This window comes from Dermochelys coriacea, chromosome 2 (genome assembly GCF_009764565.3).
Source record: "Dermochelys coriacea isolate rDerCor1 chromosome 2, rDerCor1.pri.v4, whole genome shotgun sequence".
Taxonomy (NCBI): domain Eukaryota; kingdom Metazoa; phylum Chordata; order Testudines; family Dermochelyidae; genus Dermochelys; species Dermochelys coriacea.
In genome coordinates this window covers 83,241,525-83,258,313 of record NC_050069.1, presented here as the reverse complement: position 1 = coordinate 83,258,313, position 16,789 = coordinate 83,241,525, and the positions used below count along the sequence as shown (strand labels likewise).

At 42.3% G+C, this 16,789-nt stretch overlaps 1 protein-coding gene across 3 annotated transcripts in view; it reads left to right on the top strand.

Moving 5' to 3' along the window:
- Window positions 1-16,789, top strand: part of CABLES1 (Cdk5 and Abl enzyme substrate 1) — a 118,417-nt gene that overhangs the window by 71,363 nt on the left and 30,265 nt on the right. For 2 of the 3 annotated variants that reach the window (XM_038389398.2, XM_038389401.2), the window contains exon 4: window positions 11,851-11,928. The exons of the other annotated variant lie outside the window; for it this stretch is intronic. In XM_038389398.2, coding sequence (XP_038245326.1) covers window positions 11,851-11,928 — 78 coding nt within the window. The remainder of the gene's footprint in view (window positions 1-11,850; window positions 11,929-16,789) is intronic. 3 annotated transcript variants of the gene reach the window in all.

The following is a 16,789-nucleotide window of genomic DNA, read 5'->3' as shown; positions in this document are numbered from 1 at the left end:
TACCAGCACCTCTTGCATTGGGTTGCTGTTAGGGTTACAATGACCTGGAAATCCAACAGTTACTCACTAAATAAACGTGAGGTGCACCATCAGATTCTTGTATCCCAGGTTCCTTTAGGCACAGTAACCACATATAGGAATCTGCATCATGACATCCAATCTAATCTAAGAGACGTGCAGTATCAATGGTGAAATATCAAGGCAGAAGAAATCCGGGGTTTTGCTGACTGGCATGAGACCAAAGACTTCTCTACTGCTTTGAAAGACGTATATCATCCTATACGCTGCCTCCCTCCCCCACCACACACACACAGACACATTGCCTTTTATGAGCATGGGTGGCTTAACACTGACCACTTTCAAAGGAGAAATCCTTCAGAGGTGGCCACAGCATTTCAGTGATCTTCTGAACACACCATCCAACATTATAGATGAGGAACTAATAAGAGTAGTGGATCAGCCAACATATGACAACATGGATGCAGTCCCATCCCTCAACGAAGACCACACTGTAATTAGTGCCATGAAGAACTGTAGGGCCTCCGGATCTGATGGTATTCCTGCAGAAATATTCAAATGTGGAGGTGAGAGTTCACTGAGGCAACTGCATAGACTATTGCTCGATATATGGAATACTGAAGATGTACTGCAAGCCTTCAAAGACACCACCATTGTCACCATATACAAGAGAAAAGGTAAAAAGTCTGACTGGCAACTGTCACAGTATCTCGTTACTCTCCATTGCTGGAAATGTTCTGGCCAGGGTATTCCTGTCATGTGCTGTGCAATGTCGCTAATCGCACGCTATTGGAGTCGCAATGCAGTTTCAGGCCAACATGAGGCATGACGGACACGATATTTGTAGCTCATCAGATGCAGGAGAAAGGCCGAGAACAGCAACAGGACCTTTACACTGTCTTCATCAACATGTTTAAAACATTTGACATTGTCAGTAGAGTTGCACTTCAGCAACAATTATGTAAGTTTGGTTGTCCAGAAAAATTCTCCAACATTCCGAGGTTACTTATGACAGAATGGTTGGACGAGTGTGTACAGAAGGTGTTCTGTCTGGCCCGTTTCCTATCACTAATGGTATTAAGCAGGGCTATGTAAGTGGTCCAATCCTGTTCAGTCTCTTTTATGCAGCAATGCTTGATGACTCTGCAAGAGACCTGAGTGCTGAGATCAGCATACGTTTTCAGTCCTCTGGCAAATGTATTCAACCTGAACAGGCCACAATCTTTCATGAGCTCTTTGAGAAGTTGTTCATGAGCTGCTGTATGCCGATGACTATGTTCTAGAAGCACATAGCCAAGAAGAGATACAATTGATTGTAGACAGTTTTTGCAGAGTCTGCAAAAAGGTACTGGCTGGCAATCAGTCTGAAAAAGATAATAGTCATGTATCAACCAGCACCAGGGAAACCCTACACCAAGCCAAAAATCACCATCAGCAACACACAGCTGAACTCTCTTACAGACTTCTGCTATCTTGGCAGCACATTGTCAAATGATGCTACTATAGACAAGCAGCTGACAAGATGCATCAACAGAGCCAGTTCATTATTTGGCATACTATCAAGCAGAGTCTGGCAGCAACATGATATTAAGCTTCAAACCATGCTAACCTTTATAAAGTGATTGTGCTTCCAATTTGGTGAAAGGGTGCAAGACCTAGACCTGCTATAGGCATCACATCAAGCTTCTAGAAAATTTATACGTATGATACCTGTGTGGCATACTCGGCATTAAATGCCAGGATAAAGTTACCAGTAATGAGGTTCTGGAACACAGCCACTCCACAGAGATTGAAACCTTTGCTTCACATTACACTGGGCTGATCATGTGCTAAGGATGATGACACCAGACTGGCAAAGCAGTTGCTGTACGGAGAACTGAAAGTGAGTAACCTCACACAAAGTGGCCAGGAGAAACACTTGAAGGACACACTGAAGCATAATTGGAAGCAGTGACACAGGAATCTATAGCTGGGAGTCGTCAGCAACAGTTAGATCATGCTGGTGAGCAGCAGTCAGTGATGGGATTACTCAATTCAAGATTCATCTCCATATGGATCTTGCGGTACAGAAGCTGAGTGGCACAGACTTTAATCCCTTCTCTGATACTGAGTTTCATATGCACTCAATGCAAAAAAGACTGCCACTCACTCAGCAGCCATATTAGCCACAATCATACTCACAAGACATAATACCATCATCGGTGGTCATGAAGGACACCAGCAACAACTGGCTAGCTTAGGTAACTTCCCATTGCTTGCTGGCTTTTGTGATTCCTTTTCTTAAGCGCCTAACTCTCCCTATGCTTTGTACAGGGAGCTTAGGCACTTAACTCAGGTCTGAGGATTCCACTGGTTGGCAGTACAGCTAAAAATTGAGCATCGCAAAACTCGCACCTGACTTCCAGAAAGTCCCAAAAGAAATCTGTGGTGAATCTGGAACTTGAACCCCAGTCTCCCAAGTCATAGGCTGTTACTCTAACCACTGGACCATCCTTCCTCTGACTATAGGTGCCAACTTCCCCTCTTTTCCCTGGGTGCTTGGCCCCTGCCCTGGCTTTTCCCACCCCTTCCCTACCCCAATTCCAACCCCTTCCCCATAGTCCCTACCCCCACTCCGCCCCAGCCCTGCCTCCTCCCCTGAGCGCGCAATGTTCCCGCTCCTCCCCCCTCCCGGAGTTTGCTAATGCTGCCAAACAGCTGTTTGGCGGCAGCCAGGTGGGAAGCGCTGGAAGATAGGCGGAGGAGTTGGGATGTGGCACGCTCGGGGGTGGGGAAGGAGGTGGGGTGGGGGAAAGGGGAGCTTGGCTGCCAGTGTGTGCAGAGCACCCACTAATTTTTCCCCATGGGTGCTCCAGCCCCGGAGCACCCACGGAGTGCTGTGCCTATGTCTCTGACATGACTTATTCAAGTACCTAAAGATGTATTTAGTCTCCTAGCTTGAGGAATCCAACTTTGAAAATGCTGACAATGGCTTTAATTTTATGTTTGCGGGGTTAACTGAAAACACGAGGTAAATAAAACAAATTAAGTATTGAATTAATCATATTATTGGTATGCGACTCCTGGTTTTATAGTGAAAATATAGACCTTTTGATTAAAAAAAGATGGAGACTATCTCACTCTGTATATTCTTAGGACTTGTCTACACTTACATTTTATAACGCTCTAACTTGCTGGCTCAGGGGTGTGAAAAATCACCCCCCTGAGTGCAGCAAGTCTGAGTGCTTTAAAGCACTAGTGTACACAGGCTCCAAGTGCTGAGCTAGCGCTCGGAGCTATTCCTCTCGTGGAGGTGGATTACCAGGAGCGCTGGGACAGCTGTCTCCCAGCGCTCGCACGCGACCACACACACGCGTCAAAGCACTGCCGTGGGAGCGTTCCTGCAACAGCGCTTTGAAGTTTCCAGTGTAGCCACGCCCTTGGTTACCTGGTCCCATTCTCGTTGGAGGTATCTGATTCTGTCATGAGTACTATAGTGTGATTTATCTATCTCTCGTAGCAGTGAGAATGCATTTTTTTTTCCATGGACAGGAACACACACTCGTGGCAATTTACTTACCTAAGCTGGAGGTTGAACTTTAGTCTTTGATGTTCCAGTGCAAGTGGTCTACCAGTTGTGTTTTAAAGGAACATCTCTACTAGCTCAACACAGAAGAGAGCCTCCTGTACTGTATACAGCAGGGGTCTCAAACATGTGGCCCGTGGAGTTTGCTGCAGCCCGCAAAGCTCCCCACACCCCGAGTTATTCCCCGCAGCGTACCACATCCCCGCTCCTCTCCCTACCTCCAGGCGCTTCCCGTGGCACTTAGCACTTTCCAGGAGGGAGGGGAAGGGGGCGGGGCCTCATGGAAGGGATGGGGTAGGGGCAGTGGGGGGCGGTGTCAGTCATGCAGCCCTCAGGCCAACATACCAGTCCTCATGTGGCCCTCATAGTGATTTGAGTTTGAGATCTCTGGTATACAGCACCTTCCCCACAATTCCTTAAAGAACTACCCAATGACTAACTCTTGTATGTTAGTCAAACCAGTTTCTACAGATTCATAATCTATTTCTCATTAGAGAACGTGGAAGATTAGATGTTTATAGTCTCAATCAAACCTGGTTGGAAATTTTGTGACCTTTTTTTGACAGAAAATGGCAATTTGTCGAAACTGAAATTGTTCATAGGAACAGGGTTGTCTCAACAAATTTCTCAGTTCAAAACCTTATTTGAGAAAAAGTTTTGTCGAAACATCTTGATTTGACACTTTCTAATCAAATTCTGTTTTTTAGTTCAAAATGACTGTTTCAGCTTTTAAGCTAACTATTAGTAAAAATTCTATTTTAAATAAAAAAAAAAGGTCAAATTGCAATTTTCATTTACTGGAATCATATTTTTTTCAGATTTTAACTTTTTGTCCTGTTTTGGGATGGGAATTTATTTATTTTATCAAATTTTGAAAATTTTCCCAAAATGGGAAAATAATTTCCCACCTAGCTCTAGTCTCAAACCATTGTGCATTGTCAAAGCAGTCTGCAACTGCTCTAAACTGTAGCACAATTAGTACCATTTTTGTGTGAAAACATAAGAATTAAAGAATAAAACGATCTCTTCGTTGTTTGATCCCATTAGTGTATAAGCGGTTGGGTTGTATTGTCCTTTGCACAGCAGGCTCCTATTATTAGTGCATTTATAAACTTATGGCCCAGAGGATTCATTTTCATTAGTCGTATCTAGCAGAAAAGTCCACCAAAGTAGTGATATCAGCTGTCTAGCCCATTAATATTTCCCTTAGCTTTGTCAATGAAACTAACAAATAATGGGAGAGTGGAACATGCCAGAAAAGCATTTTCCAGAAGCATTACGTCAGTGTGGAAATTAAAACTGCAAAAATTCGTGAGGGAATTCTGCACCAAGAAAATAAAAAAACTGTGCACAATATTTTAAAATTCTGCAAAATTTTTCAAATTTTATTTGTCAATAAATAAACGTGGAGGTTCCAGCATGGCAGTAGGGAATACAGGCCATGGGCTGCACAGAGGTGGGAGATCACCCTGCAGCCCCCCTTTCGGGACACAATACTCAGCTGTGAGGCTGCACCAGACCCTGACAAAGCCTAAGAGCTGAGCCTGCCCCAGAAACATCTTGGGGCCTTCCCCTCTACGCCAGGTGCACCAGGTGTGTGCAGGCAGACAGGCTCAGCCCAGCAGGATCCAAGTGTGGAGGCGCTTAGTTCAGCAGATCCAGATGTGGGGTGAGAGGGTTCTGCGAGGGGCAATCTGGGTGCAGGTGGCTCAGTGGCGGATCTGGGGAGAATCTGGTGGGGTGGGGGTCTGGATGCTACCCTTTCCACACTCTGCCTTCCTCTCCCCACTCTTCCCCACCCCTCACTCCCACATCCCCTTTCTTCCCCACTGCATGTTCCCATCATCCTGCCCTGTCCCACCTCATGCACTCACCATTGTACAGAAAACAGGATTGTGGCCATGCAGGGCACCCAGCACACATCGAAGGAGGAGACGACAGGCACTAGGACCCAGGAGGCGATGTCAGTGAGCAAGAGCAGCCACTCTCCCTCACCCAGCAGGAGAGAAGCTGTTCTGTCCCACCTCCTCCACTCCCTGCCTGGGCCCAGCTTGCAGGGAGAGGGGGCCAAGCAAGTGAGAAACGGGCCAGCCCCCCCTGTCCCCGGTAGGCCGAGCAGAGCAAGTCCTGGGCAGACAGGTACTCACAGAAATCGGGGGAGGGCGGTGGCAACACAAATAATAAAAGTTTCTGAAAAATCTGACCTTTAAGGAAAAGTTTTTAAAAACTGGGCATAGTTAATCTTAAATAAAGAAGACTGGGAGGGATATGATAAGGACTGCTACAAAGAGGATGAGCATCAATTGAAGGTAGGACAAGAAGTAATAGACTTAATCTGCAGCAAGGGAGCTTTAGGTTAGATATTAGGTAAAACTTTCTAACTATAAAAGTAGTTAAATTCTGGAATAAGCTTATAAGAGAGATTGTAGAATCTCCATTGCTGAAGGCTTTTAAGAACAGTGTAGACAAACACCTGTCAGGGATAGTCCAGATATACTAGGTCCTGTCTCAGCACCTGAGGCTGCATTTGATGACCTTTCGAGGTCCCTTCCAGCCCTACATTCTATGGTTCTATGAAAACTTCCCCAGGCAGCGTGGCTAGTGTGTCCATCTGTTGTTTTTGTATGCAGGGCAGCAAAGCCACAACAGTTAAACTTAATGAACAGGGGCTGGAATGCTGGACTAAGTCAATGTGTATCACGTGGTTCAGCTTCCTAGAAGGTCTCAGAATTTTGTCAACATAGTAATTTCCCTTGGCAAGTGCTTGAGAGAGAGAGAGAAACGAGTTCTTCCTCTTCTTTAAGTCAGCTGAGTTACTTCCCTTCTTGTCCAGAAACATTGGTGCAAATTTCACATCTCTCAAAATATTTTCTCCTCAACAGTAACTCAGAGATTTTCTGAGAATAGGATAGTTGCCTCTGCACCTTCTTTTCAAAATGCACATTTATGGGGGGAAATAAGTCATCTCCCCTTGTTTTTTGGGTCATCAGACAGATCCAAAAAAAACCAGGATTTTGTTGCTTTTGAAAATGGTCTCCTTAGCAGTTTTGGCTGTCTTTATACCTGCTGCTTATATCACGATGGTCACCTTGTGAAGTGACCAAGGGATTACATGACCTGGGTAAGAGGCGGGGGCGTCCCAACACCTGTGAAGCTCTGGAACCGCAAGGGAAGTGAGCCTCATTCCTGTGGAAGTACTAGCCCTCCACACTGCTGTTGTGGCCTCCCTGGCAAAACCCCCTTGGCAGCTGTGCAGTGGCAGCCATGGAACAGATTCAGCAAGAGTTCATACAGCTTCAGGCAGCTCATAGTCAGATTTATGCAAGGAAGTGTCCAGGGTAAGCAGAGGATGACATTGGTGGGGATTAGCTGTTCATTGCTGCTTCCTATCCAGTCCCAAAACCCTGCAGTGCACCAACCCCATGAAGTTCTGGTAAAGGAGCTTCCTTGAGGTCTCAGATAAAAGAGGCCATTACCATGGAGACAAAACACACCCCTTCTATTCTCTCCAGGAGAGCTTCCTGGGATCAGGGTTCTACTCTGTTTATGGAAGGAGAGGTGACACCTGGAGCTCAAAATTGAGTGGGAAAAGTAGTTTTTTCCCCAAGTTGCTCTGGAATTACTGTGCTGTTACCTGTTTTCTTCCTTTTTGATCCCTAATTACTCCTGGGGAAATTCTGCATCACTGCACATGCTCAAAATTCATGTCCCGCCCAGATTTCTTTGCTTCCCCACAAAAAAAATGACTTCTGACGAGGAAGCAAAAGGAAGCCACAAGAATGGTCTCACGCCCTTCCCCGGCAGTGCAAGCTGGTTGGTTCTGGCGCCCGGAACAGCCAATAGAGATAGATAAATCAATGCCAGGGTGGTGCAGGGCAGTCGTGTGTGTGTATGTGTGTGAGAGAGAGAGAGAGACACTGTCCCTCTTGCTCACTATTGCAGCACACTTGGTGTGGAGGGGCAAGGCATACGGGTGTTTCTGAGGAGGTAGGCTTGGGGCAGACTCTGTCCCCTCAGGCCAAGTAGAAAGTAGCAGCCTGCCTCCTTAGTGAATTATTCCCATTGTCTTTGTGAATTCTCCAGGAATATAAAACAGGTGTAAAAGTTTTCAGGCTCCTTTACGTAGCCAGAGTGGTGTAAAGGACAGTATGGCCTTATAAATATTTATGGTGCTTTAGTGATTAGAACTGGTCTAAATTTTTGGACTGAAAAAAATTCCTATCAAAATGTGCTCCATGAACTGTTTGCTACTGACCTTTCTGGAGATGGTCAGTAGCCAATATAAATTGTGAGTTTGATTCCCTAACTACACTGAGCATATGGCTGCATATATTTGTTGACTAATAACTCAAAATAAATGGTCAAACCTAGCTACATTACTATTAGGCAGGATGGTTTGGGGATTTCCTTCAAAGCTCCCTGCTCCCATTCTTCATCCATTGTACTGTAGTTTAAATAAATTACGAAAATAATTGAAACCAGAAGTGATTATATTGCATTATTCTGACAAATAAAATATGCAGAATTTTAAAATATCATGTGCAAAATTTTTAATTTTTTGGTACAGAAATCCCCCAGGAATACCTAATATATTACGTTTTTCTTGGTGAAATCCCATTGTATAATAGCCATCTCTACATGTGAACATGTGAAGGCACCAGTTTGGTTTTCTTTTAATATCGTGTTTTTTTTCAGGGAGAAGTAGGGCGTTGGTGGAAAAAGCTGAATTTCCAGAAGCAGCTGGGGGCAGGGAGGAAGAGTATGTCTGGGGGGTATTGTGGTTTTCAGAATTCAAAGATGTTTTCTGATGTCAGCCTGAAATACTGTGCCAAGCGGCATACATCAGCAAACAAGGCTTTCAGTGAGTAAGGGAACTGCTCTGAGTAATAAAATCGTTTGGCAATAAGCAGTGGTAAGCAGAAAACAAATCTCATGCCAGCTTTTGTGTTTGTTGACTCTTTCTCAAATGTGAAAAATGCATCCATCTTGCTTTATAGCTGACTTTAATACCATTAAGGCATCTTATAGGGAAAAGTGCTGTTTTGATGACAGGTAAGCTAAGAAGTATTTTGGCACCTAGACAAAGAATGAGATAATACTCTTATGCTGTAAGAAGTCCTCCCACTAGTATGTAGTTGGTTATTATTAGAAAACATTTTTGCATTTGCTTATTATTGCAGCATAAATATTCTCTTCTCTTCTTCAAATAAATTTTTTACAAAAGAAGAAAATATTCCTGCTATAATGGAATGTTCTAGGAGAAGGAAGACTAACCTCTCAGCCATAGGCGCTGACTCCGTGGATGCTTCAGGGCTGGAGCATCTACGGGGGAAAAGATGGTGGGTTCTGAGCACCCAAGGGCAGCCCCCCATCAGCTTCCCCCCGCAGCACCTCCTACCCCGTGGATCAGCACCTCTCTCCTCCCTCCCCATGCCTCCCATCACCCCTGAGCAGCTGTTTCGTGGCGTGCAGGGAGGGGGGAGGAGCGGGGGCACAGCACACTCGGGGGAGGGGGCAGAAGTGGGCAGGAAGAGACGGGGTGGGGTGGGGGCAGACAGAGGCATGGTGGGGCCTTGGGGGGAGGAGTGAAGTGGGGGCAGGGCGTGGGGCAGAGCTAGGGGTTGAGCACCCCCCGGCAGTTTGAAAAGGCACCTGTGCTCTCAGTTATTCAGGATACCCCCAGGTGGGTGCCGAGAACAGCATGATGCAACTCTCTGGGCAACATAAGTGTGCTTCCAAATATTGGGGAATCGTGTATGCCGTTTGGCTACGGCTTTAGAATAGCACAATTGCTGAGGGCTTAGCTATAATTTTAATTAAAATACCTTACGTTGTAGCCCTGTAGATGTACATGGTACTTTACTGACACTGAACTAAAATTGGTCCTTGCACTGAACTTATCACCCAGCTTTGAATGCAAAGAGTAAAAATGCAGGGTGAAATCCTGGCCCCACTGAAGTCAGTGGCAGATACATCAGAGAGGGGATCGGGGTTTGGAGTGCAAAGCACCAGAGTGATATACAGGTGAAAGCCAGGTTGCCAAGCAGGTGTTCGCAGCATTCTGAACCAATAGGGAATTTTTAAGGTCAGCATTTTATTCCATGGTATAGTACATTGCAGTAATCGAGCCTGGAAGTCATAAGTGCACAGACCACCATGACCAACTCAAAATGTGACAGGATGAAGCACAGTCTGCTTGCTAACCATAGTCCTGTTTGGGACTATGTAAATGCAAACAAGGTACCTATTAGAGCACACCAGCGGGGTCGACACAAGGCAGTTAGAGCATTTTACAAATCACATCCTTCTAGCATGCTTTGCCAAGTGCCATGTAGGGAAGCCCTCAGTGCCCAGAAGCACTAAATAATCCAGTATTAGTGAGGAAAGTGGAGACATTAAAAAATGCCAGATATCTCTCTTTGATGAGATTACAAATTTGGTGCTAAAGGTAACAGTGTTCATGTAGCATACTTGGACTTCTCTGAGGCGTTTGACTTGGTACCACATAATGTTTCAACTGCGACTCTAGAATGATACAAAATCAACATAGCACATATTAAATGGAACAATAACTGGCTAACTGATAGGTCGCAAAATGTAATTGTAAACAAAATAGTCATTGAATGGTTGTGTTTCTGGTATGGTCCAGCAGGGATCTATTCTTGGTCCTACTATGCTATTTAACATTTTATCAATAACATGGAAGAAAACATAAAATCATCCCTGATAAAGTGTGCAGATGACACAAAAATTGAGGGAGTCAGAAATAACGAAGACAGATTGCTCTGTATCTCTTGGTAAACTGGGTGCAAGCAAACTGTACATTTCAATATGGCCAAATGTAAAGTCATGCATCTAAGAACAGAGAGAGCAGGCCATACCTCCAGGATGGGGGACTCTATCCTGGGAAGCAGTGACTCTGAAAAAAGAATTGGAGGTTATGCTGGATAATTAGTTGAAAATGAGCTCCCAATGTGATGCTGTGGCCAAAAGGGTTAATGCAATGTTTGAATGCATAAAGAGTGGAATCTGAGGTAGGAATAGGGAGTTTATATTCCCTCTGCATTTGACACTAGAAGTTTGTGCAGTTCTGGTGTCCACAATTCAAGGAGGATGTTCCTAAAATGGAGAGAGTTCAGAGAAAAGCTGCAAAAATTGTTAAAAGATTGGAAAACCTGCCTTCTACTGATAGACTTAAGGAACTCAATCTATTTAATTTATCAAAGAGGAGATTAAGGGGTGACTTGATCATAGTTTATACCTACATGGTGAACAGAAATTTGATTATAGAGGACTCTTCAGTCTAGCAGATAGTGGCATAAGATCCAGTGACTGGACGTTGAAGCTAGACAAATTCAGACTTGAAGTAAGATGTACATTTTTTTCAGTGTGAGTAATTAACCACTGAAGCAACTTAACAAGGGTTGTGGTAGATTCTCAATCATGGAAACTTTTAAATCAAGAGTGTATGTTTTTCTAAAAGATATGCGCGAATTCAATCAGAAATTAATTCAGGGAAGTCCTATATGGCCTGTGTTATACAAGAAGTCAGATGATCATAAAGGTCCTGTCTGGCTTTATAATCTATGAATAGTGTCTGAAACTTTTTTGTGTCCTGCTTCTGATTGGTGGACCTAAATCCATTTAAAATTAATTGTTTTCCAGTCTTGAACTGGTAATAAAGGATCATGTTAAAAATGCAAAGTAGTGCTTTACTATTCTTTTAAACAAGAAGAATTACTGATATTATAATAGGAATACATTTTTTTAAAATGTTATGAGGTTTTTATACTTCTCTACTGATCTCTCTCAAAGAGCACTGTTTTTAAATGTATTTGAAATTGCCTGAACTATGATTTATAACTTGACATGTCGAGGGTAGATTGATTCAACCAATACCAAGTCTATGCATTTCATATTTTATTACAAATACAGCCTATCATCAAACTTCCTTTACCATACAAGTGAAATTATTAAATAGAACCTCAGTATGGAACTTGGGAGATTCAGCTCTGTTAGCTCTCTATATGATGGGTAGGTGATGTGAGGCAGTGTAATTCAGGTTTCCTGTAAATCATTCAGTTGTACAGTATTTTTCTACAGAACACAACACCAAGTTCTAAAAAGAGAGGAAGGAGGAAATTGTCAAAGATAGAAGCTTTTAATTGCTAAATGCCTGAATGCTAACACTTGTTCTTTGCTTTGTTTATTGCTGTTTTTTTTTAATTTTAGTCTTTGATTTTTGTTTTTTTGCTTTTTTTTTTTAGAATAGTCCTTATCAGTGGCAGAAGATCCTTCTGTAGCATATTTTCAGTGCTGCCGTATCGAGACTGTACCCAAATCGGGTATGTATATTTATGCATACTACCTCGTCTCTTTGGGTCATAACAGCATATATAGTACTGAATACAGACAACAGGGCTGTCATTTTTATATATCTACCCCCAAAAGAGAAATATTTGATTTGTGGTATAGTATCAGGTTAAAATCATATTTTTAAATCGCAGCTTTCCTTATCTTTGTTATAATATCTTAGATTATTAAAACTGAAAGAATTTAAAAAATCCAGTTTACTAGTACAATTTACCATTTGTACTGTTTGTTTTTCATGCTTCACTCCTCTTGCACAATGCAAATATTCTAGACACTATTACTTTTATTTATAGTCAGCTTTCCCTTTCTGGTTCTCCTACACTAGAACAATGCTACACTATCTAGTTTCCAGCACTGTAGAGAAATGATTGAATTCAAACAAAATAGTGTTTTAATTTAACTATTTCATTAAAATGGTTTTAAAAACTGTATTCAATGACTGAAAACACCCGTTGTAAAAATGGAGTCAAATAACTTCTAAACCATGGGCCAGATCCTCAGTGTCTTTAGTGGAGCTATGCCAGTTAACACCAGCTGAGGATCTGGGCCAATAGGTTTGTTATTTTCCAAAGATACAGAACGTGCAATGCACGTCATTCCAGACTGAAACCATGTAAGTGAAGACATCAGATTAGGATATGTGATGTGGGGTAACTTAATGTGAAAAAGGAGGCCTACAGATCACTTTGGGTCAAATTCATCCCTTTTCTAATATCACTAAAGTACAGTAAAGTACAGGGATGAATTTGGCCCATTGTTTTCACAGTTAAGTTTTTTAGCATTACTGTTCAGCGTTTGAGTAATTCATAGCAAACTGTTTTATGTACAAAAGAAGCAGATACCATATGGTGAAATTGGTTCAATTATCCTGTCTTTGAGTAAAAAAATTTTCTTTAGCTAATTAAACTGGAAAGATGCATCAAGCAAATCTTGAAACATTAGTAGTTTACGTCTGTAGTGCATTCCAGGGCATTTACGATCACTGGAATGTGGAATTTAACTGCTATCTCAGAGTTGAATATGCCTTTGAAAGACTGAAAGCAAGGGACTTCTGAATTGCAGTGATAATGAGACAGACTACATCCCCAATACGATTTCAGCATGTTATGCCTTGCACAACATTTGTAAAGCAACAGGGAGTCGAATGAGGAGGCAGAAAGTGCTATAACATATCGGTCCAGCCCTGCTTTCATTATTAGGAAAGCGAAGACAAGAGATGCCCTCTGTCTGTCAGCTGAAGCAACAGAGAAGGAGGAAAACAATCAATTAACATCCCCTTCAAGTAATGGATGTTGTGAACCATAACTGAAGCAGTATATTCATTGACTTCATTGCCAATTTGCAGACTGTATAATGCTTGATTATTGCATCATATTTTGATGCATGGTAGAGTGAGGATGAGACACAGGTACTCTTTTGTGACAGGATAACGATAGCATTCCCTTAACTTCACTTTTGTGTATCACTCATTAATATCCATCTCTAGATTTCTAATTCATCCATACCGTAGCCAGTGCTGCTGGTGTCCTGAATACTCACTTTGTGTAACCATTGCCAAAGGGCATTAAAACCAAAACTAATTATTCCTGCAAATATTTTAGGTATTTTCAGTTAAAACCAACCAAATTCAAACAGGAATGAGAATTTTGTGAATGTGGTGGAGACCGTTTCAGCACAAGAGTTGCTGTGATGAGCAAACAGCAGTATTGCTGTTTGCCCTTCCTCTCTACCTCTTCTCAGACTCCCAGGCTCTATGGGCAGAGAGGAATTCTGGGCAAAGTTGTGTTTTGGGGAGGGTGCCAGTCCCACAATATGAAAGCAGAAGAGCTCTACTGTATTTACACTGGAACTTAAACTGTATTAGCAGAATCGTTTTAAAACGGGATTGAAAAGTTGTTCCTTCTAACACAGTTTCAGTGCTCTTTGCCTGGCCAGTGTAGAACAGGCCTAACAGTGTTCAAGAATCATGTTCTAGGCTAGGGACTGTCTTAACTGGCTTTATAACCAAGTGAAAGCAATTTAGTAGGAAGCCTTGTAAAACAGTGTTTTAAATGGTAGCACTAATACAGTTGAGCATCCATGTATTCGAGGATCAGAGAAAACAGAGGAGGATGAAACCTGGGATAGCACCCCACATCACCACCACTAGCTCTGTTGTGCTGTTCCGAGCTAGTAAAGAACATGACAGGTTTCAGAGTAGCAGCCGTGTAGTCTGTATCCGCAAAAAGAAAAGGAGGACTTGTGGCACCTTAGAAACTAACAAATTTATTTGAGCATAAGCTTTCATGAGCTACAGCTCACTTCATCGGATGTAGCTCACGAAAGCTTATGCTCAAATAAATTTGTTAGTCTCTAAGGTGCCACAAGTACTCCTTTTCTTTTTAAAGAACATGAGACACACACGGTTTCTGAAGGAAGACTGTTCTAAAAAGAAACTAAAAGGTTGACAACATTACAAAATAGTCTTTTCATAATCTGCTACTTCAGGAAGCAAGTTACATTGTAAGTGCTGGGGCTGAAAGAGGGAGAGTGCATGTCAGGGAAATGGATTTTCTCCAACTCTTTTATGTTTTGCTGTTAGGATGTCAAAGAGATGTCCAAGAGAGCTTTCTTGGTTTCCTCTTTTTGCAAATAATGCTACAGAAATATATTTAGGGCCTTTTGTCCTCAAAGCATTTTAAAAACATGAAGGGCTAGATTATCACTAGCCTCAGCACAGCTATGCAGGGGAACAGGTGGGAGTAAAATCTCTCCTCCCCCCTCAGCAGCCTACTTAAGTTTGCTCACATCTTTTCTCCTTTGCATGCTGGATGTTCCTTTACCCCTATCTCCATGAGCAAGTGAGTGGGGATCGGGGAAGAGCCATGGCTCCCCTTTTGCGTCCACATACCAGTCAGGAGAGCTACTCAGGTGAACGGGGAGGAGCATGCTGTACCCTGGAGAGTTCTGAGAGGTATTGAGCCTCTCTACACTGTTGTTTATGTCCAAGCAATCTTCTCTGAGATCCTTCCTGTGCCACAAGCAAAGGAAGATGAAAGGCAGAAGTTTCTGGAAGTGAGTCGCTGGCTAGGTAAGTGGTGTAGAGTGGAAGGCTTTGGTTTTGTGGACCATAGGTCCACATCCTATGGGGGGGGGGCTGTATAGTTTGGATGGCCTCCACCTCAGTAAAAGAGAGACCAGTCTCTTTGGGGATAGGCTGGCTAGAGCAGTCAGGAGGGGATTAAAGTAATAGCAAAAGGGGAGGGTAAAAAGAGGGAAGACATGAACATTCAGCACAAAATTGAGATGTGGAGAACAAAATTAATCAAAAACCAAAAGGACATGAGGAGAAGAAAGTCTTCAATTGCCTATACACTAATGCTAGGATCTTGGGTAACAAACAAGAAGAAGTGGAATTGTTCATTTATTAGCATACATTCAATCTAGTTGATATTACTGAAACCTGGTGGGATGATTCACACAATATCAATCTTAAAATCAATTATCCTAACCAATTTAGGGAGGATCAAATGAGCAGAAAGGGTTGGGGCGAGGGGAGAGGTAGGGGAGTGCCACTCTGTCAAAAATGGTGTTACCTATTTCTGAGTTACTGATAACTTGGAAGAAAATGATCTTGAATGCTTATGGATCAACATCCTAACAGATAAAGCACAAGATGGAATCCACATCCTACAGGGAGGATGTCTGCCTGAGACCACCAAATCACAGTAGGGAACAGGATGACCTTCTCCTTACACATTTATCTACAATGTGTAGGGGGGAAAGTTGAAGTTCCCCATGATCTCACAATTTCAATGACTCATACTGCCAGTACTAAAATATCCTTGGAATTTCTAAACACTATAGATGACAATGTCTTAACTCAAGAAGTGTTGCAGCCAGCATGGAATTCTATATTAGACCTTGCCCTAACAGATAAAGGGGAACTGATCACAGAACTAAAAGTTAATGGTAGCTTAGGTACCAGTGATTACGATCTGATCACACCTACAATGTGCAAGCAGAATAAAGTCCAGACCAGTAATATAAATAGTTGGTGCTTTAATAGGGCCAATTTCACTAAGTTGAAAATAATTATGAGGAAAATCAGCTGGGAGGAAGAATTTAATCAGAAAAATGTGAATGACAATTGGGAAACATTTAAGAACACCTTACTTGATGCCCAAAAAGCCAAAATCCCGTATTAGAGGAAGAAGGCTATACTGGTTTAAAAAAAAAATCTGATTTAAAGAGGAAGCGAAGGCAGCTGTAAAATATATATATATATATATATATATATATTTTCCTTTGTCAGAACTTGGTATGCAAGGCAATTTAGATGAAGTCGTCATCAACCTCAGGCACACATTTCCTGAAAGTTTATCATTCTGTAGACATGGTGAACAGGAACTCTATCTATTCTTAGAAAGTAAAAGAAAAAGATAAATGTTCCTTGCTTTACTTTACCCCTCCCACGCAACAAAAAAAATTAATAATAGTGCTGTGGAAAATTAGATTCTTAGGCTTTTTTTTCTCATATTAATTTTGTTCCGACATAGTGAGAAATTTTCAAAGCGTACAAATTATGTAATGCCAGGAGTATAAGCTTCATTGTTATGTGTATTTTTGGCATGATACTGAGATTAAGCAGGAAACCTCATTAAGGTGGTAGGATTTATTTTTCTTGGATTTCTCTTATATTGGGTAAAATATCAAGGCAGAAGCTGAAATGCTGAGTCCTTGATGTGCTTAGTGAGAGTACACAACACAATTGTAAGGGACTTTGTACCAGTTTCTCAGATTCCTCTGTCAATACCCTGTAGCCATAGTTCTTGTTCCAGTAATAAGTGCAAT